General features: G+C 37.6%; 1 protein-coding gene across 1 annotated transcript; it reads left to right on the top strand.

The window, feature by feature from the left end:
• Nucleotides 1-748: 748 nt before the first annotated feature.
• On the top strand, nt 749-25,835 carry Wee2 (WEE2 oocyte meiosis inhibiting kinase). The gene is made up of 11 exons (XM_027952219.2): nt 749-1,081; nt 5,391-5,581; nt 9,321-9,369; nt 13,583-13,755; nt 15,106-15,227; nt 20,052-20,198; nt 20,883-20,990; nt 21,102-21,187; nt 21,980-22,150; nt 24,033-24,175; nt 25,673-25,835. Exons 1-11 carry the CDS (start codon nt 749-751, stop codon nt 25,833-25,835), a joined length of 1,686 nt encoding a protein of 561 aa, XP_027808020.2.
• Nucleotides 25,836-26,018: the final 183 nt, after the last annotated feature.

The following is a 26,018-nucleotide window of genomic DNA, read 5'->3' as shown; positions in this document are numbered from 1 at the left end:
AAAATAGTTGTCATTTTAAAGTGTCCAACATTTGCTTCTTAGTGTTGCTGATCTTTCTTTGGTCAGTTTAAAATTTTATTCAGTTCACTAAGAGCTTTAACCACTAATATTGTGGGGAGGAAGGGTGTCTGAATTAGGGCAAGTGTGTCTGGCAAGGATCTAAGATGTGTCCCTGTCAGGGATACAAACTCCAGCCAAGATATGTTCGAGGCTGTAAAAGGATCAATATGATATCCAGGTGATGGTAAATTCTAATGATCTGCTGTTAGCCATTAGGTGCTTGGGGAGGAGAAAAGAAGAGAGGGTGATATTTATATAAGGCAGGTGTAGAGGAGGGAAAATAATTTGTTAGATAATGAGCTTATTCCCCAATGGGCTAATGGGTATTTTTAAAGCCATACTAAATTAAAGGAATCCAACTACCTCACTACTATTTTATAGCACATGGGAACAGGGACACTCTGTAGGGCATACAGAAAAAATTTTGTATATGAATCAGATTTAATTGCTTAGAGAGTTACTGGGAATTTTCTGTAATCAGAATGGAAATAAGGATAAGCTGAGGTCTTACAGATTCATGGTACTTAAGGGAGAAATTTAACACTGTGCCACACAGCTGTTTGTTGGTTGAGGGAAAGGCTGGCTGAAGTTGTAGAACTTGCTGGGTTTTTTTCTCCTTAAGTCTATAGGTGTGGAGTGTTCCCTTCAGAGAGACCTCCTTACCTGTGCTATAAGCTCTTTCACTGAGATGGATGACAGCAGTGTTAACAAAGAGCCAAACCAGAAACTAAACTTTTCCTTTAGTGAAGAAGAGACTGAAAGTGAAGAGCAGAAAAAGGTACAAGAATATGGGGAGACCCAGAGCCCAAGTCCAGAGATGGGTAAGGCCCAGGACTCAGTGGCTTCTTCGACTCCTCCCAGAAACATACAGGAATGCAACACATCTCAGGAGAAAGGTGAGGGTAGCCCAGATCTAATTCTGCGGACTCCAGAGTCAGCTCCTCCCAAATGTCCTGCTACCCCAGCACCAACAGCCAAGAGGAGCAGGCTGCAGCATGGTGACAGCCCCTCCACCCCCAAGGTAAGTTAGCTGTGGAAAGGAGCCAGGTCACTGTAACCTGTCTTCAGTTCAGCTGACACGGCAACAGGACTCAGTTGTCCGTGTGTCTGTGGTAGACTTTCATCACCGGCTCTGTATATCCCCGGTTTTGTATTATTGGTGGAAATGAAGGACAGTGGAAAGCTACTGAAAAGAATCTGCTTCTTGTCTTCTCAAAATCATAGGTGCCAGTAACTATTTGGCATTGGCCACAAATAAGAGGGGTGGAGGATCCTAAAGCGTATTGGACGTAGAAGTAATTCTGAGATCTAGAGCCAATCTCTGTACTACATTTGAGAAAATTAAGGTCCCAATAGATGAAGTTGCTTATAGCTCAGCCAGTGGCAGAGACAGGGCTAGATACTTCATCTTTTGGACATGGTTCATCATTGTTTCCACCATTCCAGTTGACTATATTTTTTGGGGAAATTATTTTACTTTTTCCTAATACAAGAACATTCACATGAACATATTCATGGCCTTCTATTCTCCCCAGCAGGAACTCCTCCCTCCACTCAGCCTAGTCAAGAGCAGGCTCTTTTATAATAGAAGAGCAAAAAAGTAACTTTTTGATATTTCTTTAAAATTTTGAAATGGCAACTAAGAAGTGGTTTTGTTGTAATTGGTCTTCTATCACACTGCTCACGTTATCCCAACCAGGGTCGAGGCAGGTTACTTCTCATCGACTCTGGTGCCATGGTGTGTGATTCCTAGGATGGGTATTAGTTCTGCTTCCTGCTAGCTCAGCTTGATGTACTTAAGATCATTATAATAACATCTGTGATCCTGCTTGCAGGACAGTCACTGTCAGCGGGTCTCTTTAGTGCCTGCTGAGTTTGCATAGCTTGTCTAACAGGGAATACTAAGCTGCTTGTCTGAATTGCAGACAAAATATGTTCAGGGATCCATCAGCAGATTTTTTCAGTGATCTCAGTACCAATTAATCATTCATTTCTTGAGAATCCACTGTGGGTAGGGAAAATAAGATAAAATCTCTGCCCTCAAAGAGCTTAAAATCTAGCAGGAGAGAGGAGGGAGGGAGGGGGAGGTGGAGAGAGAGAAAGAGAGAGAGAGAGAGAAAGAGAAAGGGGGGCAGGGAAGGAGGGAGGGGGAGAGAGGGGGGAGGGGGGAGGGGAGGGGGAGAGGGGGAGAGGGGGGAGGGGAGGGAGAGGGGGGAGAGGGGGAGGGGGGAGAGGGGAAGGGGGAGGGGAGGGAGGGGGAGAGGGGGAGGGGAGGGAGAGGGGGAGAGGGGGAGGGGGGAGAGGGGAAGGGGGAGGGGAGGGAGGGGGGAGAGGGGGAGGGGGAGAGGAGGGAGAGGGGGGAGGGGAGGGAGAGGGGAAAAAGGCAAAAAGACCTTGTTAAGTGCTTCAAGAGTGGTCAGAGTTCTCTGGGCAGATTATCAGTGGAGTGACCTGGAGATAAACAGGTGAAGGAAGCACGAGAATGGCAATGAAAGTTGGCACAGTTTTGATACGTGGAGAAGAACTGGCTGAGAGTGTGGCTTGAGTAGGGAAGGACAATATGACATGGTGCTGTGTTTCATTCATTTGATCATTTTCAACTTAACACCTCATTGTTAGCAGATCTTCTGTTGGCAAAACCCATTTACTGTCTTCAAAAAAAAGTGCCCCCCAAATGAATAAAGACAAATAATGAAAAAACAATTCAAGTTCAGATCATGTGTGCTAGAAGAATGGTAGGGCATGAAGAGAAGGAACTATGAACTGAGCTTCAAAATATCAGGGAAGACTTTCCAAAGGAAATAATGTCTGAGAACAGTCTTAAATGATGATTTGGAGTTTTCCAAGCAGAGACTAGAGCTTGGGAGGGAAGCTACAAATGCAACTTCAGAAAGTGCATATTTATGAAAATACAGTTGGATCCAGGACTGGCAGAGAGGAGTTAAGGTGATAATAATTGGTAATGCTATGCTGAGACAATAATTGGTAATCCTTTCTACATAGGAAAGAAAGGTTGGCTTTGTTCAGCTTTGCCCAAGGAGTAGAACCAGAAATCATGTGAAACTGGCTTTAGTTTTCTGTAAGGAATTCCCAGCAGAATTACCTACAGATAGAAAAGCATCATCAGGAGGTAGTAGGGTTACTGTGGCTAAATGTATTGACCACTAGTTGACAGCCACCAGATTGGAATACTCAAGAGATCGAAGCATCAGGGGACTAATTGTGCCAACTGGGCCTTTTCTTCTTGAGATACTATGACATCAGCTGTGTGGGAAGTTTCCTTCTCTTTTCACCTTCTTCAGAAGTCTAGGAGCTACCCCCAGTTTTCCCTTGTCTCCCTTAATCCTCCACACAGAGCGGGACTGAGGGATTTATCTACATGCTCTGGAGCATATTTATACTCTCAATCTGTGTCATCTTCCAGGAATCGTCAATCTGCTTTATCTCCCAGCAGAACTTCCTTTTGTAATGGATGTTACTAATGTCCTTATATCACAAGGGGACCTCATATATTCTGTTGGCTTTCATATTTACAGACTACAAATTCTGATGTTGTCTGCCCCTATGTGACCAATTTTTCTTTTTCTTTTTTTTAATCTGAAAATTTCTTAGGCTTTTTAAAAATTTTCCTTGAAATGTGGCAACAGAACTATGTGCTGTGTTCCAGGTGTGGATGTTTCATCTGTCACAGAAGCATTTTGCTTTCCATATGATGATCAGTATCACAAAACTCCTTCTCAGGGAACCATTTATAATAATTTTAAAAATAGAAAACATGTTTCCCAAAACACATTGGTAATTGAAAAATATCAATGATACAAATATAGTTCTGCTTATTTTGAACCAATAGTCAGTTCTCATGATAAACTCAGCAGAAAATCAAGAGTTTACCAGTGAGGATGTTGGCCACAGCCTCTGAGATTATTCATCCTATAAACTCTTAAGACACAGACAGGGCACTGTAAAAACCCTTGACTTTGATAATAACATATTTCTTCACTAAAATAAATATGTTATTATGTATACTCTGTAACTTCATTGATTTCCACTTATATCAATCATGTATTGAATGTAATAAGCCTCATTTTCATTCTTTGTATATTCACATTCTTTAATGAGTCATATTATAGTCTGGCTTCTGCTTCTATACTAAAAAGTCAGGGGCAGAGACCATCCAAATAGTAGAATTCTTTTATAAAGAGACCCACAATGCAGTGATTACCCTGGGAGGCACATGTGCTACTGTCTACTTACAGATCTATAGCATAGGTAATCCTCTGGTCCCTGGCTCTTAGGACTAATGGAATTCTGTTGTCTCAGAATTTTCTGTCTTTGACTTTCCCCCTTGCCCTTTGGTTGATTCTGGTTCCAGTTAGGTCTATGGTCTCTTACTGTACCACACTTGGAGTATTGTCTTGTATACTCTCCTATTTATTGGTAGCCACTTCTATTGGTTATAGCCACTGCAAAACCTGAAATCTCAAGCAATTATTTCAGAGCACTATTTTTCAATCTCTTTACCTTACTTTATGGAGCTTTTTTTTTCATTTAATGCTATATTTTAAGTGAAATTGGGAACTTATTTTCTCATGTTTAGTTTATGAAATCTCTTCCTTACAAAGTGATTATTTCTGAGACACTGAGAAAAAAATTGCTAACTAATAGATTATGTATTTCTTAAGAGCTAGAATTCACAAACATACCCCTCAGTATCTAGCCAAGAATCTGCTACTTAGTAGGCACTAAATATTTGAGTGAATAATTTGAAGTTAAAGTATAAACTATGGAACATATGGATGGGGTTTTCTATAGAATCATTTTTATTTGTTGAAATGTCCTCATCCTTAAAAATTGGAGGTAGGGCTGGGGATGTGGCTCAAGCGGTAGCTCGCTCGCCTGGCATGTGTGCGGCCCGGGTTCGATCCTCAGCACCACATACAAAGATTCTGTGTCCGCCGAAAACTAAAAAATATTAAAAAAAAATTCTCTCTCTCTCTCTCTCTCTCTCTCTCTCTCTCTCTCTTTAAAAAAAAATTGGAGGTAGGATTAGAATTGGTGGGTTTCACAGAGAGCTAACAGAATTTCCTAGGGCAAAGGGGTGGAGCTTAACAAAATACAGATTCCTGTGTTCACCTCATAAATAAGAATATTTAGAGATAGAGACTGAGATTCTATGTTTTTCATAGAGCATCAGTTATTATGCAACTAGTTTGCTTTAAGGCCCTTTTAGCAATAACACTTTGTTCAAATATTAGCTAGCTAACTGATATGGAAGTTTTTTGTTTTTTTACTAACCCTATTCTGCCTTGCCTTTGGTTATCCTCATTCAGAGCCTGGTGAGCCCGCCGGAGATTTCTTCAACAGGGAAGCTTCTTCCCCGAAGTTCTAAGCATTTGAGACACACATTTGTTCCCCTCATGGATGAGAGTACCTCACTGGCTCTGGTCAATGTTAATCCATTCACCCCAGAGTCCTATAGACAATCATCCCTTCAAGGCAAGAGGAAGATCCGAGGAGATGTGTAAGTGTAGCTCTCTCTAACTTTTAAGAACCTCTATAGTCAAGGGGAAAGGAAAGAGAGAAAGTAAGTTTAGGAATAAGAACGCTATTTGAATGAAGTTTAAATAATGTTTACATGACTTTCCTCTTAAGTGCCGATGTTTTCACAGAGTTTCTAGCATGTTTCTGTTCCAATACTATACATAACTTCTCTGTAAAAGCAGGGGAAAGTAATTAATAGATCTCTGACTTCAATTAGAAAGTTGAATGGGGTATGGACTGTATTCAAGGGGTCTCAATTGGTTATTTTGGTCCTAGCAGATGGGAATGGTGTAGTTCACACAGCAAACAATATATTGCTACTTAAAGTGTACATTGTGTGACTGGTGATGAGAGCTCCAGAGAATAAGGATTTGAACTTCTCTGTAGGTGATGGAAGACTGATTACAGATAAAAAGATAGTGTTTCTTCCACTTTCAGAGGTGCTGAAAAAATGGAAAGCCAAATTGCCCCATTCCACAAAAGGCATGGAATGGTAGAAATCATCCAAATAAGGACTGTGCATGTTACTCAAAGACATTACCATTATTTCTTTTTTCTTAAGAATGGAATTACCTCTGTAATGGGGACAGTTATATATGTTCATAAGTACCCAGCAAAATAAATGTGCAGTAAATAATCTCAACTTTGCAGAGCAGTAAATATACCATGATGGGTTGTTTCTTTAGATTCAATGTGTATGTGTTATGGAGATATGTGGCCTGAATAGGTTTTTTTTTCAAAACAGTCTCCCAAATCTTAAATAAACAGAATTTCAGCATAAGTATAGCCAGTCTACTTTGGTTTCCAAGAATTCTATTGGTTTCAGCTCTTTAGGAGTCTTTGTATGTCATCAAAATCAATGGCTCCACTTTTCACTGAAGCAAGCAAGAAAAGACAATTAACTTGAATTCCTGGCAATGAAAGTGGTGATACTATAGTCATATTCTTACTGCTTCTAAGATGGTGTTTTCCTCCATTATTTATTGCTTTGTTGTTATTTTATATAAATGTCATTCATAAATATCAGAATGTAGTGCTAAATTTGCCACAAGTGTTCACCAATTTATTTCCATGAATGTAGTGTCCTCTACTTGTACGTCTCCAAAAGAAAAATCTACTGGCTGATCTGTAAGATGAATTTTTCCTAAAGATCCAGAATACAGTCATGCAAGAAGAGGATATTAATCAGTGCTTTCTGCTTATTGAAGAATAACTCAAGACATCTTAGCCAAGTCTAAGTTCTTAGTTCTGTTATATTTACAGTCTGTGAACCAAATTGAAAGCCAGGTTCCAGGTAGGGGTTGGAAGGAGGGTGTAGTGTGGCAATGAAGAGCAAATGCTTTGGGATCAGACTTGATTTCAAATCCCAGTTCTATCACTTACTAATTATGTAACCTAGAGGTTTCTTTTTCTTTTTATTTGTTCTAATTAGTTATACATTACAGTAGAATGCATTTTGACACATTTTACACAAATGGAGCATAACTTCCCATTCCACTGGCTGTACACCAGTAGTGTAACCATACATGTATATAGGGTAATAATGTCTGTCTCATTCTACCTTCCTTCCCATCCCCACAGCCCCACCCCTCTCTACACTTCCCTCTGCACAATTCAAAGTTCCTTCATCTTCCCTAGCCTGCCCCCAACATGGACCAGCATCCACTTATCAGATAAAACATTCAGCCTTTGGTTTTTTTGGGATAGGTTTATTTTACTTAGCATGATATTCTCTAGTTGCATCCATTTACCTGCAAATGCCATAATTTCATTCTTCTTTAAGACTGAGTAATATTCCACTGTGTATATGTACCACAATTTTTTTTATCCATTCATCTGTTAGTTTCAGAGTTTGGCTATTGTGAATTGAGCTGCTAAAACATTGATGTGGCTACATCACTGTATGTGCTGATTTTAAGCCCTTTGGGTATAAACTGAGGAGTGGGGTAGCTGGGTCAAATGGTGGTTCCATTTAAAGTTTTCTGAGGAATTTCCATACTGTTTTCCATAGTGGTTGCACCAGTTTGCAGTCCCACCAGCAATGGATGAGTGTGCCTTTTTCCTCACATCCTCGCCAACAGTTATTATTGCTTGTATTCTTGATTATTGTTTAAATTGCCATTCTGACTGGAGAGAGATGAAATTTTGGAGTAGTTTTGATCTGCATTTCTCTAATTGGTAGAGATGATGAACATTTTTTCATGTTTGTTGATCATTGAATTTTTTTTCTGTGAATTGTCTGTTCAGTTTCTTAGCTCATTTATTGATTGTGTTTTTTTGGTGTGTGTGTGTGTGGTGTGTGGTGTGTGGTGTGTGTGTGTGTGTGAAATTTTTTGAGTTCTTTATATATCCTGGAGATTAGTGCTCTAAGAAACTACAGAACACTAAAGAAAGAAATTGAAGAAGACCTTAGATGATGGAAAGTTCTCCCATGCTGTTGGATAGGCAGAATTAATATTCAGAATGGCCATACTACCAAAAGTGTTATATAGATTTAATGTAATTCCTATTAAAATCCCAATGACATTCTTCATAGAATTAGAAAAAGCAATCATGAAATTCATTTGGAAATAAGAGAATCAGAATAGCCAAAGCAATCCTTAGCAAGAAGAATGAAGCAGGAGGCATCAAAATACCAGACATTGAACTATACTACAGAACAATAATAACAAAACCAGCATGGTATTGGCACCAAAATAGACATGTAGATCAATGGTTCAAAATAGAAGATAAAGAGACAGACCTCATAAATACAATTATCTCCTACTAGACAAAGATGCCAAAAACATACATTGGAGAAAATATAGCCTACTCAACAAATGGTGCTGGGAAAACTGGAAATCCACATGTAACAAAATGAAATTAAACCTATATCTCTCACCATGCACATAACTCAATTCAAAGTGGATCGAGGACTTACGCACTAGAACAGAGACCCTGCGCCTAATAGAAGAAAAAGTGGGCCCAAATCTTCATCATGTCAGCTTAGGAACTGACTTCCTTAACAGAACTCTTAAAACACAAGAAGTAAAATTAAGACTCAATAAATGGGATGGATTCAAACTACAAAGCTTCTTCTCAGCAAAGGAAACAATAATGTGAAGACTGAGCCTACACAATGGGAGAAAATCTTTAACCTGGACTTTGGCAGCACTCTCTGTCTTGGTTAGCTTATTGGGGATGATAATGCCCACATAGAGTTTCACAGATGTTCTCTTCTCTCCCTTGCTTCCAATTCTTAGCACATGGTGTTCTACTTGCCTAGAACTCCCACTTGTTTTCCTAAGCTGGATCCCACTCATTCTTGGAATCTTAGCTTACATATCCTCTCTTTTGAGAAAGCTTTTTAGTCTCAAAATACTTAACTGGACATTGGCCACAGTATCCCTTAATGCTTTTTTTTTTTAATCTTTAGTTGTAGCTGGACACAAACCTTTATTATTTTATTTATTTTTATGTGATGCTAAGGATCGAACTCAGTACCTCACACGTGTGAGGCAAGCACCCTACCATTGAGCTACAACCCCAGTCCTAATGCTTTGTTCTTAGCCTGCCTGATGTTCTCATAGTGAAACTTCCTGGTTATCCCTGCCTTCAGACAGAGATTAAAGCAAGGAAGAAACTGTCTTATAGCCCCAGAACCTAGCACAGCACCAGGCTTCATCAGTGCATTAACATATATAAGCATACCTTGATACAACGCCTTTCTTTTTCCTTAGTGAGGAAGCTGGCTCGGAGGAAGGCAAATTGGAAGGGCTGCCTGCCAAGGTGAGCATGATTCTCTGGCCCCGCTGTCAGGACACAGGCTTTTCATCCTGTTCTCTCTCCATCTCCCCTGTCTTCTCATCTCTCCTCTCCCCTCCCTTTTTGCCCTTTCTCTCCCCCCTTCCCTTACCTCTCTCTTCCTTGCCCCTTCTCCCTCCCTTCTCTTTTTTCCTTCCTCCCCCTTTTCTCACCCTCTCTCCTGTACCCACCTCGGTACCTCTCCACCTCCTTCTCTTTTCCTCCCTCTCTCCCCGTCTTCACCCTGCTCCTGTCCTCCTTGGGCTTCCTCTTTCCTTTTTTCTCCTCCTCTGCCTCTTCCCCCTCCCCCTCCCCAGCCCTTTATTTCTATACTAATGGGATGTAGAAATGACAGGAAAATCCAGACATTTTTTTTTTTCAAATGGCAAAACAGAATGGGGGACAATGGTATAAAACCAGAGGTTTGTATGTAAAATTTTAGTGCTTTTGTTTGTGTGTGTGCATTGCTGGAGATGGCTTTAGGCATGCTAGAAAAGCTCTCTACTGGTGAACCTTCTCTCTGAGCTACGTCACTAGTCCAAATTTCAGCTCTTAAATGTGTCCCTATCTATTGAGTTTTATATTGTTTGCAGTCTTCCATGTAGTATTCCTCTTCTGGTAATCGGACCTAAGAAACTAATACTCTAAATACTACCTCAGAAATGTTTGTTACATCTTAATTGTGATAACAAAAAGTAGGGGGTTGCTAAATGCCCAATAAAACAATGACTAATTTAATATAATATTGAGTCAATAAAAATTAAATTGGAATTAAGATGTTTATAATGTATAAAAACATGGATCAGTTCAATGTTCAGTGTACAAGAACCCTCAAAAAACTAAATGAGGAATGATCACAATTATGTGTTACATATTCATTGAATTAGTAGAAACTACTCGAATAGTGGAAATTTAATTTTTTTCCTTCTAATTCCTAAAGTTTTCTGCAGCAAATTTTATCTGTTGCATAAAGGAGTTGATATTTTAAAACATGACTGTAACCATCTTGGAGAAGACGACCATGGGCACATGCTTCCTTTTATAAGCAGATGTTTCTAACTTACGCCTTCACTACTCTTGGAATTTTATTCTTATTTTGAAAGGCATCTCCTAGCTTCAGATAGAAATGTCAAAAATATTCATTAAGCATTTAATATGTGAAAAACATTGTATTTGGTTCCCATAAGGAATAAAAGCTGTATGAAAGTCACTTCCTAAGAGGAACTAACACCTTTGAAATTTCAAAATAATCTAAACATAAATGTGAAGTTAAAAGATGTGTATATTTATTTGTATACTTGTGTGATGTGTATATACATACCCATGTATTTATTTAAAACTTCGGTGGAGGGTTAGAAAAGATGTAGGAAGCAAGTCCACCAGAATACAGTGTATCAAAATAATTCTGGGCAAAGGAATAAGTAAATGCTCTGAAGGTGGAGGAGGTTATGTTGTGAGAGGGTGGGATTGGAGAAATTGCAAGGATGGTGAGCTGGCAGATTTGGTATCTGAGATGAAGGTGGTAAGGTAGTACTGTTCATCTGATGAGAGGGCCTTCAGTTCTCTTGTTAGACGTTTAAATTTCGCACCAGGAAACAATTAATTGTCTGATTCTGTGGTATCATTTTGAAAAAAATAATTCTTACTATGAAAGGAGTTAGAGGGATAATAGTTATAGTAAATCCAGATATGGAGTAAATGTCTTGAGATTGGCTAAGGGCAATGGAAATTAGAGACCTAGATGATGAAGACGGATTGGAATTGGATGTTAAAATGAGCTAGTTAACATCCACATATCAAAAAGAACATTTGAAGTTGTGCTGAAATTGTGTACAATGAATCAAAATGCATTCTGCTGTCTCATATACCTAATAAAAAATTTTTAAAAAAGAACATTTGGCCTTTGTTTTTGGGCGATATTCTCTAGCTCCATCCATTCACAGGCAAATGCCATAATTTCATTCTTCTTTAAGGCTGAGTAATATGCTACTGTGTATATATACCACAATTTCTTTAACATTCATCTGTTGAAGGGCATCTAGGATGGTTCCATAGCTTAGCTATTGTAAATTGAGGTGCTATAAACATTTATGTGGCTGCCTGACTTTAGTATGTGGATTTTAAGTCCTTTGGGTATAAACCAAGGAGTGGGATGACTGGGTCAAATAATGGTTACAATTTCAAGTTTTCTTGGGACTCTACATACTAATTCCATAGTGCTTGAACCAATTTGCAGACCTATGAGCAAGGTATGAGTGTACCTTTCAACACTCACATCCTTTTCAACATTTAGTGTTACTTGTATTCTTGATAATTGCCATTCTGACTGGAGTGAGATGAAATCTCAGTGTAGTTTTAATTCACATTTTTCTAATTGCTAGAGATGTTGAACACTGTTCATATATTTTTGACCGTGCACATTTCTCCTTCTGTGAAGTGTCTTTTCAGTTCCTTGGCTCTTTTATTAATTGGGTTATTTGTTTTTTTTGGTGCTAAGTTTTTTGAGTTATTTATATATCCTGAAAGTTAATGCTGTACCTGAGGTGCATGTGGTAAAGATTTTCTCTTTTTATGTAGGCTCTCTCTTCATGTTATTGATTTGTAACAATATTTTCTAATATATATATATATATATATATATATATATATATATATATATATATATATAATTTTATATGATAGCACAATGCATTACAATTCTTATTTCACATACAATTCTTATTTCATTTCTACTCTGAATATCAACACAAATAGAACAATTTGATATGTGGATGCTAATATACATAAGGGTGGGCTAGGGAAGAATAGAGATACTTTGGACTGAACAGAGGGGAGTGAAGGGAAGGAAGAGTGTATGGGAGTAGGAATGATAGTAGAATGAGTCAGACATTATTACCCTATTTGTATATAGATTATATGACTGGTGTGATTCTACATCATGTAAAACCAGAAGAAAGAGAAATTCTATTCCATGTATGTATGATGTGTCAAAATACATTCTACAGTTATGTATACCTAATTAGATATAAATATAAATAAAAGTATCATTGCAGTCAAAATGAACTAGTTAAAATTAAAAAAACAAACAAACAACTTTATTTGCTTATTTATTTTTGATCCCAGGGATTGAACCCAGGGTGCTTAATCACTGAGCCACATCCCCACTTTTATTTAATTTTTTAAAAAATTTTGAGACAGGGTCTCACTAAGTTGCTTAGGGCCTTGCCAAGTTGCTGAGGCCAGCTTTGACCTCATGATCCTCCTGCCTTGGTCTCCCAAGCTGCAGGGATTACAGATGTGCACCATAGTGTCTGGCTAAGAATTAATATTTTTTAAACCACTGAAGTTAGAAGATAAAAATTTCTGCTAATTGGGAAATTAGGAAAAGATGACTTTGGTAGACAAATCAAGTTCATAGTAAATTGATGGAGATGCTGATCATAATAGTTTGCTGAAAATTTCCTATGTGCTGGGCATTCTACTAAGTTATCTATCTTATTATTACATACAATATAAGTAATAGGATATTATATATTTTCATGTAATAACCTTAAGGAGCAGTGGCTATGATCTTCATCTTACAGATGAGAAAGCTGATAAAGGAATTAAATTATTTGCCTGGAATTATTTACTAGGTGGGAAAAGAGGGATGTCACTAGTTGGCCAGTAGGGAGAAGGTTTGCTTTGCTTGAGCATTTATTCTGAACTAATCAAGCGAGCATTTTTGTTCTTCAGGCCAAGATTTTTGAGAAAACTATTTGTAACCAAGTCCATTCAATATGAGATGGAAATCTTAGCATGAGGACGGTGAGAAATGTAAAGAAGAGATTCAAAGGGACGTTTTGGTTTTTGATTTGCTCTTCCTCAGCCGAGGACAGTAGTGCTAGGTATGACAACATGTGTTCTCTGTAGGAACATATAGAAAATAATACTATGACTAGGTAGAAGAAAGACCATTAGAGAATGCACAAGAAATGTCAATACAGAATTGTGTGGAAAGTTACAAAGAACAGAGAAGGTAGTCAGACATTGAGGGATTCTTGCTACTGTGAATATCGACACAAATAGAACCTACTGCATTTGCCTCAAGTCTTTTTCAAAACCTAAAGAATTTAAGAATGTAATATGGTTCTTTTTTCATTGCTCACAATATGTTGGGAAGAGTTATTCTAATTCTCTTTTTATAAAAATATTTTAGAAAAGTGTTCTACAAGAAACTAACATGGCTTCCCGCTATGAAAAGGAATTCTTGGAGGTAGAAAAAATCGGGGTTGGAGAATTTGGTACAGTCTACAAGTGCATTAAGAGGCTGGATGGATGTGTTTATGCAATAAAGCGCTCTACAAAACCTTTTACAGAATTGTCAAATGAGTGAGTACCTTCGAAATACACTAGAGGTGCAATCTTGGATTTGGAAAGCTGTTTCTTTTCAAAATATTTTAAATGCGAGTGCTGATAGCATGAAACAAATACTCGTTGCTTCTTTGTTGTCATTTTAAAATTCTCCTCCCCCAGTGTATGTCTTATGTTCATTACTTTCTTGAGTTTTTCAGATCACTTTTTCCAGAGACAAGTTCCTAAACTATAACATGATAATTTCAAATACTGTTGTGAGTGTGGGGTTTTTTTTTTTTTGTGTGTAAATCTCTTAGCTTTTACATTTTAATACTGGTCTTACTGTCTTTTTTTTAATGAGTAGATTTATGGAATTATCTTTTGATACTTGTTCAGTTCATCAGAAATACTGCTGAGAAAGAAATTATCGTTGACTCACTGAGTTACCTCTACTTTGCATTAATAATGAATACAATGGTCAAGTTTCAGAGACAATACACAAGGAAAAATTATTTACAATAATTTATATTTCATCCCAGAGCTAATTGTTAGCAATTTCTTCCTTGGTTATAAGGAAAACAAATATTTTCAGATTCCACCAATACTTTTTATGAATTCTTTGGATATAATACTATGCTGAATCCTGAAATTACAGACTTTGAAATTCATTTTTATATTGAAATTCATCAAGTACTATATTTTGCTTACCTTGTATTGGGTTTTCCTATTGTATAACAAATGTCTATCACTAAGACTCTCTATGACTATATCATATTGACTGAGTTTAATATTGACTCTAATGAGGGGCTGCGGTGGTGGCTTAGTAATAGAGCACTTGCCTAGCATGTGTGAGGCACTGGGTTTGATTCTCAGCACCACATATAAATAAATAAAACATAAAGGTCCATTGACAACTAAAAAAAAAAAAAAAAGACTCTAATGACAATCTAGCCTTTCAGGGAAGATAGAGACCCATCACAATATCCACCATGGGTGGTATGGTGACTTTCTTGTTAAGCCCTTAAGGTTTTTATATTGTGATACAGTGAAATTAAGATCTGAGCCTGTCTACTATTGTGACAGTAAACACCTAAGATTCCTCTTCACATATGCCATATTCAATATAACAACAGAGGACCTTGGTACCAGGTTGACCAAGCTTCTGGTCTAATCACTATCACTTTGAATTTGGACCAGTCACTTACTTTCTAGAGACTTCATATTTCCCACTGTGTCTTACCAATGAAGACTGAATGAGATAAAATAATAAGCATGCAGTAAGCACCCAGCAAATGTTCTGCCATTGTTCATGCCTCATATTTTATTTGAAAACTTCTTAATGTACAAATTATCTTGATTAATTTTCTCAGTGCTTTTCTGTTTCAGGAACTTGAGTTTGCATGAAGTTTATGCTCATGCAGTGCTTGGGCATCACCCGCATGTGGTACGTTACTATTCCTCATGGGCAGAAGATGACCACGTGATCATTCAGAATGAATATTGCAATGGTAAGTATGTGGACTAGTATCTATAGAGAGGGATATGAGTCTTGTAAGTCTTCAGAAATAAAGCTGGACTCTTCAGAATTTATGCCAAGTATAGCAGAGACATACCTAAAATGTTGGTACCATAATCTTGCTTAGAATCAGAAAGCTGAGAAAATAGTTGAGCTGAAAAAGGAATTTTCAGGTGCATATATGTATTTCAGAACTTGTATGTAGTTGATATGTATGAGCCATCACTCCCTTTACACTTTATTTACACTGAGAGAAAAATTTACCCCAACATTTAAATGGTAAATAATTCTTCTGCCATTTTTTAGTTATCTTGAAAGATATAAGCCATGCCACTTTGAGGAGCTGGTGGTGAAGTTTCTTCATGATGCCCTATTTTGGTATACATATGACTTTTGAATAATTTTCTAGTATATTCTTAAGTTGGGATAGTTAATGCTTCTTACCTTTGAGATTCAGTGTTCTCAGAGTGAGAACTTGGGGTGAGACACCAGGACTGGACTTGGTGACTTCAGATACATTATCCTAGGTTCTTCAGGATTGAACATCCATGTAACACATGTAACACATGTAACACACACTTGTAGCACATTTTTCTGGGCTACTTAGATCAAACAGAGAGTCCTCTGGCTAAACATATTTCTAGTCCGTTTTTAAGAGGTTGACAACAGTTATGTGTTGTTGGCCTTGGAAATATTTGTCATCAAAATGTTCAGTGGTAAAGTAGAAAAGTGCTACAAATTGAATAAAAGCTTGCCCTCATATTAGGAGTAGAAATCCATATTCTGGCCACAGTAGTATTTGACAACCACGTTCCTTTCCTCTACCTCACCTTCCCTGAGTGTCTTTAATGGTGTAGCCTGTCCTTTAGCAATTTTAGTAACCAATTGGCCCTGAGTATATATGTCCAGCCTGGCTTTTTAGGGTAGTGATAAGTGATAAATTATATAAATTAATATTATATATTATATAAATAATATATAATAGCATATCATATATAAATAAATAAGAAGTAGGCAAGTAAATAATATTATGAAGTGCTAGAAAATGATACATACATCCTGTAAAATAATGATTTGGCATTTCTCTTGTTGTTTTCTTATAAATTTCCTTTTAGCATTACCTGTTACCCTTGTGGGCTGTTTTTTTTCTCTTATTATCTCACCGCAAATCCCTTTTTCTAATAATCTGTCTGAAGGAACTGATGGATCCTTTCTTTTTGCTTAAGATTGAGAGGTCAGTACTTCTCAATCATCTTCTCTTCCTAATTCCCCCTTATGGAAGCCTGAGGTTTCTGGTTTTTTTTCCCACTCTCTTACTGTAAGGAAGATTAGTTTTATTGCTGTGGCTTTTTTCTATTAAAACACAGATATTGCCAAATAACAAAAATGCTTTGTAACTTGTTTTGGGAACAGTATAAAGCCTTCAAAATTCAAACCAAATAAGTTGGAGAGATTATTTCTATTAGAATCATCTTTTAACTTATTTTAGCATTTGTGGACCTTCTATAGGCTTGACACTGTATGGAGCTGTAGGTAGAGGAGTACTCAAGCCACTGTGCTGCACTCATTCTTTTAGAGTGACTACACAAGGGGCAATGCAAAGCTTGCTGGTGCAACTATGGATAAACCAGTAAAGAAGATAAATGTGACAAGATATTGGAAGGGGCCTGGATTTTAGGGTCAGGAAGACCTGGTTTCCAAGCCTAGCTCTGCTGCTCACTAGTTGTATAATTGCTGTGATGTCAATATCAAATGAGTGAAGGAATGGTAAAGGAATAGTTTGAGAATTAGCAACAATACCTGCCAAATGTTAGCAGCAGAGTGCCAATACCACCTGGTGTAGAGTAAAAACTCAGTAATAATTGTTGTTAGAGTAGCCTGAGATAATTTCATAAAGGAGGTAAGATTGGAATTAGACCTTGTGGAAGGCCAGTTAGGTACTTAGAAGTTTTCCAGTTGTTGGAATAGCATGTAGGCCAAGGGTATGGTATTGGGAGCAGGTCTGGCACACAGTAGGTTCTCACATGACTGAAGTAACCCATGTAGTAGGAAATGAGATCAACAAGGTAAAGGATGAGGAGACTAGAGAAGGCCTTGAAAGCCAGGCAGTAGATTTCAGATTAGATGTGATGAATTCTAGGGAATTGTTTCTTCACCATGATGACCGATAACTTCACTACTTGCCATTTAAAAAACAACTTTGATTTTGCAAAATGCAATCCATACATGTTGAGCCTTTCCAATGTCTCATTCCTTTAAATGCTTCCTTCATTCCATGTCCTATCTCTCCCTCCTTCTCATTCCCTATTTTTCCATCCTCCACCTTCTCTCGCCCCCAGTCTATCACAGAAGTTAGGCTGGAACATGTACAATTATGATTTTAACTTATATTATAAATCAGATGATTTAGATAGTCATTTAATTTCCCCTGCTATCTCTCCCAACCCCTTAACCAATAAAATGTTACTTCCTTCTTCTCCATCCTTGCCAAGTTCCCCTACAAGTCACCTCTGGGCCACCCTCAAAAATCTAAAATAGTAGTTGGATTCTATAACCCTAGGATTCTAACTGAATAAGGATTAGACATTAACCTCTGCTACAGGCAGTATTTTCTGGTGACATCTATCACTGGAGTTTTCAAAGCATGCTCTCCTAGAATGGTGGTCCTTATACTTGTTTGGCTGATGTGACATTTGGAACTAGGCATCCTCTCTGGGATGCCATGAATATTGGTTGTATTTTTCTATCAAACAAAGAATCACTTCACCAGCAGAAAAATATACTGGTGTTATAGGTAGCAACATGAAGAATGTGAGAATACAAATGTATGAACCAATATTCTGTTGAATAGTTGATCTTTTTTAATATTTTATTGTTAGAGTCACCTGCTCTTTATATATTTTGATATCTGTTAGGTCTCATTAGAAGAAAGGAAAACATAAATATCATTTTTAAGTTTCTTTTATCTTCTGGTAAGGGAGTAAAGTACTATTATTTTTATCTTAAGGGAGGAACTCAGCAGCCCATCTCACAAAGTGACCAAGGGCTGTTTTGTTTTTTTCTTTGGGCACAATGCTTGCAATTACAGAAGCCATGTCCAAGTTGTACCTTGGGTTATGAAGTTAGGGCTTCTGTGACTGGATGGGATTGATGGGGATGAAGCTCACAGTATGTATATAAACACGTGTTTCCTTTCTGACACTATTGAGTAAAGGACAGTTAATTGTGCTCTTTTATAAGGGATGGACAATCAGCTCTAGTTGTAGCAAAATAAGGATATTCTAACACCTCTGTATATAGGAGTACTTTTCAATTACTTCTACTATTGTTAATTATTACTTGGCCAATTTTAACATTATTTACTCAACTTCCAAGTATTTAAAAGCAATGTTAACATTGGTATTGTTGCCCTTACTAACACTGTAGCTTTTCAGAGTAGCAAGCACCTCTGTTTATAACCTACAAGAACATACTAAAAATTCCTAGTATCCCAGGAGTCTTCTTTACTCCACACCTTAAAGGGGTCCTTGACTTTCTATATCTTTTACCTCTAGAGCCAGGATGAACATTCATTTCAGAAAATATTTATTGCATGCCAGGTCTTGGGAAACGGAATATGAATTGGATGTGGTCTCTGCCCTTATGGAACTCAGGCTAGGAGGGACACAGGAGTTCTATTGGATGCACCCTTCCTCCTCCTTGTCAACATCACCTCATCTACAAACTGTCTCAGAGTGGCTTCATTTTAAAACAAAATCCAAAACTTTCTTTTTCCTTTTTCTTTCTCAGTAATAACTCATCTATAATACATAAATTCTTTTCTGAGAAGAACCTGAGAGAAGTAAAAACCTTTACTGTGGTCCTCTTTGTGTTTCTGAAAAGATCTGAATTCTTTCTTTGAACTTATTTTAGCATGACAGATGAATCTTTTCATTTAATTTTATACAGCATACTTTAAGCACACATTTCCTCTATTACCATCTGATACATATTTGACTGGTAGAGTTACAGCTTTGTAATTGCCAAGGGGAGCCAGGACCCTATAATTTGAAGAATCTGCTAGTAAATGCTAATTAATGAAATAAAGTGCTCAGAAACACTCTAATATCTTAAGACGGGTGGCCAACCTCAAGTAGTCATATAAACCCAAGCCTTATTTTTTATTGATGACAATGATGAATCAAGATAGTCTACAGCTGATATTTAAATACTGTGGTTCAAATAGGATTCAGATGTGTCTAAAGTTTTAAATTTTTCCATGGGTCGGCTATCATTAAGTATTCTCATTTTATGATATATTTTTAGTCGAATTAGAATCCATTACATTAAAATTATTAGCCTGACATTGACATGGAATTAATCATCAATACTGATGGCAGCTATATGACTATGCCTGATTGGCATTCTGGTTAATAGGTAAATTTTTCTTTATTCATACTGAGAATTGAACCCAGGGTCACGACCACTGAGCTACATCCACAGCCCCTTTTATTTTTTATTTTCAGACAGGGTCTCACTAAGTTCTAAGGCTGGCTTTGAACTTGCCTCAGCCTCCCAAGTAGCTGGGATTACAGGCAAGGGTCACAGCACCTGACTTCTTTTCCTTTTGAAAAGCTCTAATTCTTCTTTCCAACATCTCTATAACATAAACATAGAGCAGATAATATTATGCTTTGCACTGACACTAAAGTAATATAGACCCGTTGGACTGCAAACAATCATGAGGAATTTATTGAATATTTATTATGCTTTCACCTTTAAGACTCATACCTATTTTCTCTTCCTGTGGAGTTATTCTCTGTTGTTTCTTTCCTAGGCGGGAGCTTGCAAGCTGCTATATCTGAAAACACTAAGTCTGGTAAACATTTCCAAGAACCAAAACTCAAAGACATTCTTCTGCAGATTTCCTTGGGGCTTAAGTATATCCACAGCTCTGGCATGGTACACCTGGACATCAAACCTAGTCAGTATGGCTCTTTCTATTCTTCATGACATATTTTGTTCTTTTCATATCATCATCATAATTTGTGTCTGAAAAAAAATTGTGTCTGTATCAAAGGCCCTTGACTATCAAGTGTCAAAAAGTGTTGGCTGGGAGAATGCCTTCCATTTGTTTCCCCTAAAAAAGTTCAGTTAAATAGTTTAACCATTTCCCTCTTGGACTTAGAGAACAGAAAGGGGGAAAAAACTTCCATATCATGAAGGTAAACTATAAAATAGATATTTAATTTACTACAAAGGTGGCCGTTTATTGGCTACATTCTGATCATGTAATTTATAACACTGCTGCACTTTTTCTAATACAGCACTGATCAAAATGCGCAGAAATGAATTGCTTTTTCACTCATTAATGTGAAACTTAAGGATAAGTTACTACTTTGTGTCTGGTGAGACAATGGTATCCTGCCATCAGTCTCTTCAGAGAATGTGAAATATATGATGATGGTTTAACTTGAATAGGCATTATCAATCACTGGCTATCCCAATGTGATTTGAGAGATCTCATAGAAAAAAAAGAAAGGTTGGTGGTCTTGCTACAATCACACAGGAGGAGAAAATAGGGCAGCTAAAATGTCAAATTGAGAAAAGAATCTTTGGAATGCAGAGCTTGGGAATCATTACTTAATGCCTAGTCTGTATTTTTCAGGTAACATCTTTATTTGCCATAAAATGCAAAGTGACTCTTCTGGAGTCCCAGAAGAGGTTGAAAATGAAGCTGATTTGTTTCTCTCTGCCAGTGAGATATATAAAATTGGTGAGTCTGCTTTGTAGCCCTACCAGTATACTATTATCCTATAAAACTTATACTGATGACTCCCCTTATTCTTTTAAAGAGCTCTGTTTCTTATTTATTTATATTTTTTAGGTGACCTGGGTCATGTGACATCAGTAAGCAAACCTAAAGTAGAAGAAGGAGATATTCGATTCCTGGCTAATGAGATTTTGCAAGAGGTATAGATTAAAGGGATAGGGAGTATTTTGTTATTTTATTTTTTGAGACAGGGGCTTACAATATTACACAGGCTGGCCTCACACTTACAACTTTTCTGCCTCAGCCTCCTGAGTAGCTGGAACTATAGGCATGGAGGGTATTTTATACTCATTGACCTTCTTGACACTCAAGGCTCAGTGCAAAAAATGAAGAGAGTATATCTAAAATTTAAACATATTGTATCTACTTTCCATTGAGAATAGAAACCAAAGAGGGGAGAAACTTACCCCCAAACATGGGGAAACTGGCTCAATCAAAGGTGAATCGATACTTACACAGTTCTTTCTGCAGAATTACTGATCTGCCTTTTTGGAAGGAACCCTCCTCCTTAAGCTCTGGTTGGTACAGACCATTTTTATCATGTTGTTATCCTTTAGCCATTGCCCATCTTCTAAGATGTCTGTTGAGTCTGACCTAGGAAGGATAAAACTTCCTTCTGAGTGATAATTAAGAAAAAATGAGTCTTTCATTCCTGTGATTGGCTAGTTTATGTGCCAAGCCATCTTGAGTCTGGCAGGGCCAAATGGCCCTGAGATTATTCCTTGGGCACTTCAGGGCATAGCAGTATTAAACGGTATATTTGTGTTCCCTCTCTCTTCTTAGAAATAAACCACTAACTAAAGTAAAAGTAGCTTGGCTCATAGTGTTTATAGTGCTTACGTACTCAAATGAACCTCTCCTACCAGTTACATTTTAGTCTAGACTCTCTCCATTTGGCAAACTAACTGGTCTTCCTATCTTCGGTTCTGCAGGATTATAAACACCTTCCCAAAGCAGACATATTCGCTTTGGGATTAACGATTGCAATGGCTGCAGGAGCAGGGGAATTACCCTCCAATGGCAGCGCGTGGCATCATATCCGCGAGGGCAACTTTCCAGATGTTCCTCAGGAGCTCTCAGAAGACTTTCACAATTTGCTCAAGGTGACATTTCCTATGAGACAAAGAGAAGACAAAGTGTCTATTTTTTTTTAAAAAAAATTGATGGCAAGTGGTGGTGTGGGGGGTTGGGAAATGGATCTGTTGGTAGTGCCATTAATAGAAGGAAAAAGCAACTGACTGGGAAGGCCAGAAAAAGACACAGGACAGATTGAAAGCTTCTCAAGAAAACTTGGAAGACATCATGAAATCTTTCATGTTATAGATTTAAAATCCTGTTATGAAGATTTTTTTTTTTCATTTGCTTTTCCTAATAACTTTAAAATGGGCAGGTGACACCTCTTTCTGCATTGGAAGAAACCCAAGGATCTAAGTATATTTGAATTTTATATTCACAGTCAATAAGTAGTTAACTTAAAAATTCAAACTTGACCTTTTCCCCTCCCACTTCTGGGCTTTAACTATTAGCAATGATACAGTGATGACATTACTGAAAGAAAGAGTTTCAAGTGTATATAAAAAAGTATATTATAAGTGACTGTTGATAATTTACACAATACCAGCAATTGGAGCTATTGGAGAAAAGGCATAATGTCAATTCAAAAATCTGCATGTTCCTTGTACCAAATAATATCAGAGTAAGTGTAGGGAGATAAAAAGGAGGATATCATGTTGAAATGGAGATACAAAAACACTGTCAAGAAGCTTAGAATCCTATCAAGAAAACAAAATGCATATATGACTAACTTCATGGCTTAAGAAACAGGATTGGTTAGGATCCCTAAAATAGGCTTAGAAATATCTGCACTCTTTGACATTATATTTGAGTTTCATAGTTTACCTCCAGTCTTCAAATATAGTTACAAATGTGTTCTTCCGACTTCCTTTTGCTTTCTTGAAAGGAGGCAAACCTTTCCTTACAAGGGTCTCTTGTTCACTGTCTAATCTGTTACAATATGTAAGTTGCTCTTAGATTTAGTTGATATTCACTGAACACCTAAATGTTGGCCCTATGCTAAGCAATACTGTACAAATCTGGGCACAGTGATATACACCTGTAATCCCAGCAACTCAGGAGGCTGAGGCAGGAAGATTCCAAGTTTGAGGCTAATCTCAGCAATTTAGCAAGACCCTGTCGCAAAATAAAAAACAAAAAGGAATAGGGATGTCAGCTCAGTGGTAGAGTGCCCTGGGTTCAATCCCCAGTACCAAAAACAAACAAAAAAACCAAAACCAAAGCTGTAGGTGAATATTGTTAATTAATTTAATTCTCACTATAGTCCTAGAAGGAGAATACTGTTATTCCAAATTTCAGGTAAGGGAAACTGAGCTTCAGTAAAGTTTTCAAAGTAAATGGCAGAGTTGGCTCAAAAATTCGTCCCCAAGTGTTTTCTTCATTATATGACACTACTGATATCTATCTATCTATCTATCAATTATTTCCTACCATATTCAAATCCTCTTAGGTTACAGCCATATCTACCTGGAGATAGTGTTTTAGGAATATTGTTGAAGTGGTTCATTATTAAGTGATAAAGGAGCAGAACCAAAAGTTGGGTAAACTGGGCTTTGATCTTGGTTCTTCCTGTTGAACTAGTCACTTGGACTTGGACCAGTTACTTTTTACGTAGCACCTCAGCCTTTTCCATTTTAAAATATGGCATTAGACTAGTTAATCAGCCTGCCTTCTTTAAACCATGATAATTAAAGACAGGTCAAAGGTGTGGACAACTGATGTTACCAGACATGGACAATTCTTCTGTCCAAGGTGGAGCTAAGTTTTCATTTATGTCTCCTTCCCTCTGCACAAAAGAAAATCAGTGTTTCACAAAATCCACCAACATAGGCGGGGTTGGAACTGGCTCAAGTGGGGAGATTTTCCCAGTAGTGAAGCTTCTGTTCCTTCCTTTTGGCTCTACTTCATCAGAAAATGATCCACCCTGATCCAGCTGAGAGACCTTCTGCAGCAGCTCTGGCCAGAAATGGAGTTCTCTGGCCTTCCCTGGGGAAAACACAGGAGCTCCAGAAGCAGCTGAAGTTGGAAAAATCCAAGATGGCCATACTGGAAAGGTAGATTTGGGGATGTTGGAGTCAAGAATGAGTCGATTGCAAATCATTCACATCAGTATGAGCAGGCTGGTGTGCTTCTGTGGATTTACATTTACATATATTGTACATTATAATACCTAGGCCCCTGTCCACAAGCAGACTGTCAGCACTGAGGCCTTTTACAGCATGGGACTAGTTCTGTGACTAGGTGGCTTGAGAGAAAATTCCAGATAATACAAAGGAAGCAAGAGGGAGGAATACAAGGAAGTACCACTGGTAAAGAAAACTTGGGATTCTGAGGGACAGCAGGTGTCTTAAGTAACTGGTGGGGATCACCTCACCTTGGTTAGTGAGTAGAGACCTATTTGAGAAACTCACTAAGCTTCAGTGTTAGGCAGGCAGATATACTATCATGGTACATATTTAGAAGAAGAGTTTTCTGAACAAAGAAAGCAATTCAATTGCTTATTTGCATAAGCTTGTATTCTTTTATTACCCATTCCTTCATTAAACAGATGGGAATTAATCAGATGGGGTAAGGTTGGGGAAGAGGTCCGGCAGTGTGTTTGAGCAGTGTTCTGAAGGAATTTTTAAGTGATTATTATATTGTGTGCTGTTGAAAATACAAAAGGAAATGGAAAAGGGTCCTTGTCTGAAGTAAGCTTACAAGTCCAACTACTCTTAGCTACAAAGTCCATCTTGAAAAGAAAGATTAGTTTGAAAGCTTAAAAAGTCTCTGATATGATTTTTTAGTAATAAGTTGCAGACTAAAGACCCTGGATCTTTAGTCAGTTAATTATTCCAAATAAGCCACTTAATAATTATCTGGCTCTAGTTTTGAGTTCCATTGTCCATGGAATAAAAAGAAAGTATTTATACACATATGGTCACAACAAGGTAAGTGCCTCTTACAGTGTAGTATGTATATTCTGTGAAGCTTCCAGTGACTGTCATCAGCCAGTACCAGTGGTGGGCACCCATTACAGAGATGAGGCAGATGGCATCTTGAAATTGTCTAGACCAGAGTCTGGCAAACTTGTTTGGTAAAGGGGTAGGAAGTAAATATGTTTTGCTTTGTGGGACATATAATCTCTTCTATAATGACTCAACTTATTTGTAATATAAAAACAGCCGTTGATTATGATTGTGTTTGTCTGTGTGTGTGTAAACAAATGAGTGGCTGTGTTCTAGTATAACTTTATTTACAAAAATAGGTGGCAAGCCAGATTTGACCAGGAGCTGTCTTTTATTGACCCCTGTAACTTTCATGTATTGACTGAAAAGCTGTATGCTTATGCCCCAAGGATCTGGGAAATTGAATCTACCATGTGCCATGACATGTATTTCAACTTATTAAATGACAATCATAACCACAGGAACTGAGCTTTCTATTCTTCATATAGTGCAGGCTTGTTTCTGTAAACCTGAAATAAAAAGAAACTGATGTGTTAGTTGTGGTCGTAAATAATATCTATAATTAGGGAATAAATAACCTATGTTTTCCTGCTTTCATTTCAGGAAACTGAGAGAAACCCAGCAGGCCTTATCCTCTATGGAAGACGCCCACCATAGTGACCCTGAGATCTCTGGGGCTCACACAGGATCAAGAAGAAAAAAACACCTGGTGGGAGGAAAGACTGCAAAGTCTTCAAGCTTTACCTGTGGGGAATCTTCTCCATAAGAACACATTTCATACCACCAGTCTTTTACCATACAGCCTCCAGAAACAGACACTGAACATCCAAATTTCCCTGTTACAAGAAGGAAAAATTCACCAATTTGAATGCCCAAGACTTCAAAAGTCACCTCATTTAGTATTTACAGTCAAGGTCATAAAGCTACTAAGGTTCTTATCAGCAGTGGT

Source organism: Marmota flaviventris, chromosome 1, assembly GCF_047511675.1.
Source record: "Marmota flaviventris isolate mMarFla1 chromosome 1, mMarFla1.hap1, whole genome shotgun sequence".
NCBI classification, from domain to species: Eukaryota; Metazoa; Chordata; class Mammalia; order Rodentia; family Sciuridae; genus Marmota; species Marmota flaviventris.
This window is presented reverse-complemented; position numbering and strand designations above follow the sequence as displayed.

Excerpts from the sequence above, each read along its gene's own strand:
- Wee2 (XM_027952219.2), top strand. The coding sequence starts at position 749 with ATGGATGACAGCAGTGTTAACAAAGAGCCAAACCAGAAACTAAACTTT. Across the intron at positions 15,228-20,051 it reads TCAGAATGAATATTGCAATG|GCGGGAGCTTGCAAGCTGCT; the intron begins GTAAGTATGTGG and ends TTTCTTTCCTAG. Across the intron at positions 22,151-24,032 it reads ACTTTCACAATTTGCTCAAG|AAAATGATCCACCCTGATCC; the intron begins GTGACATTTCCT and ends CTACTTCATCAG.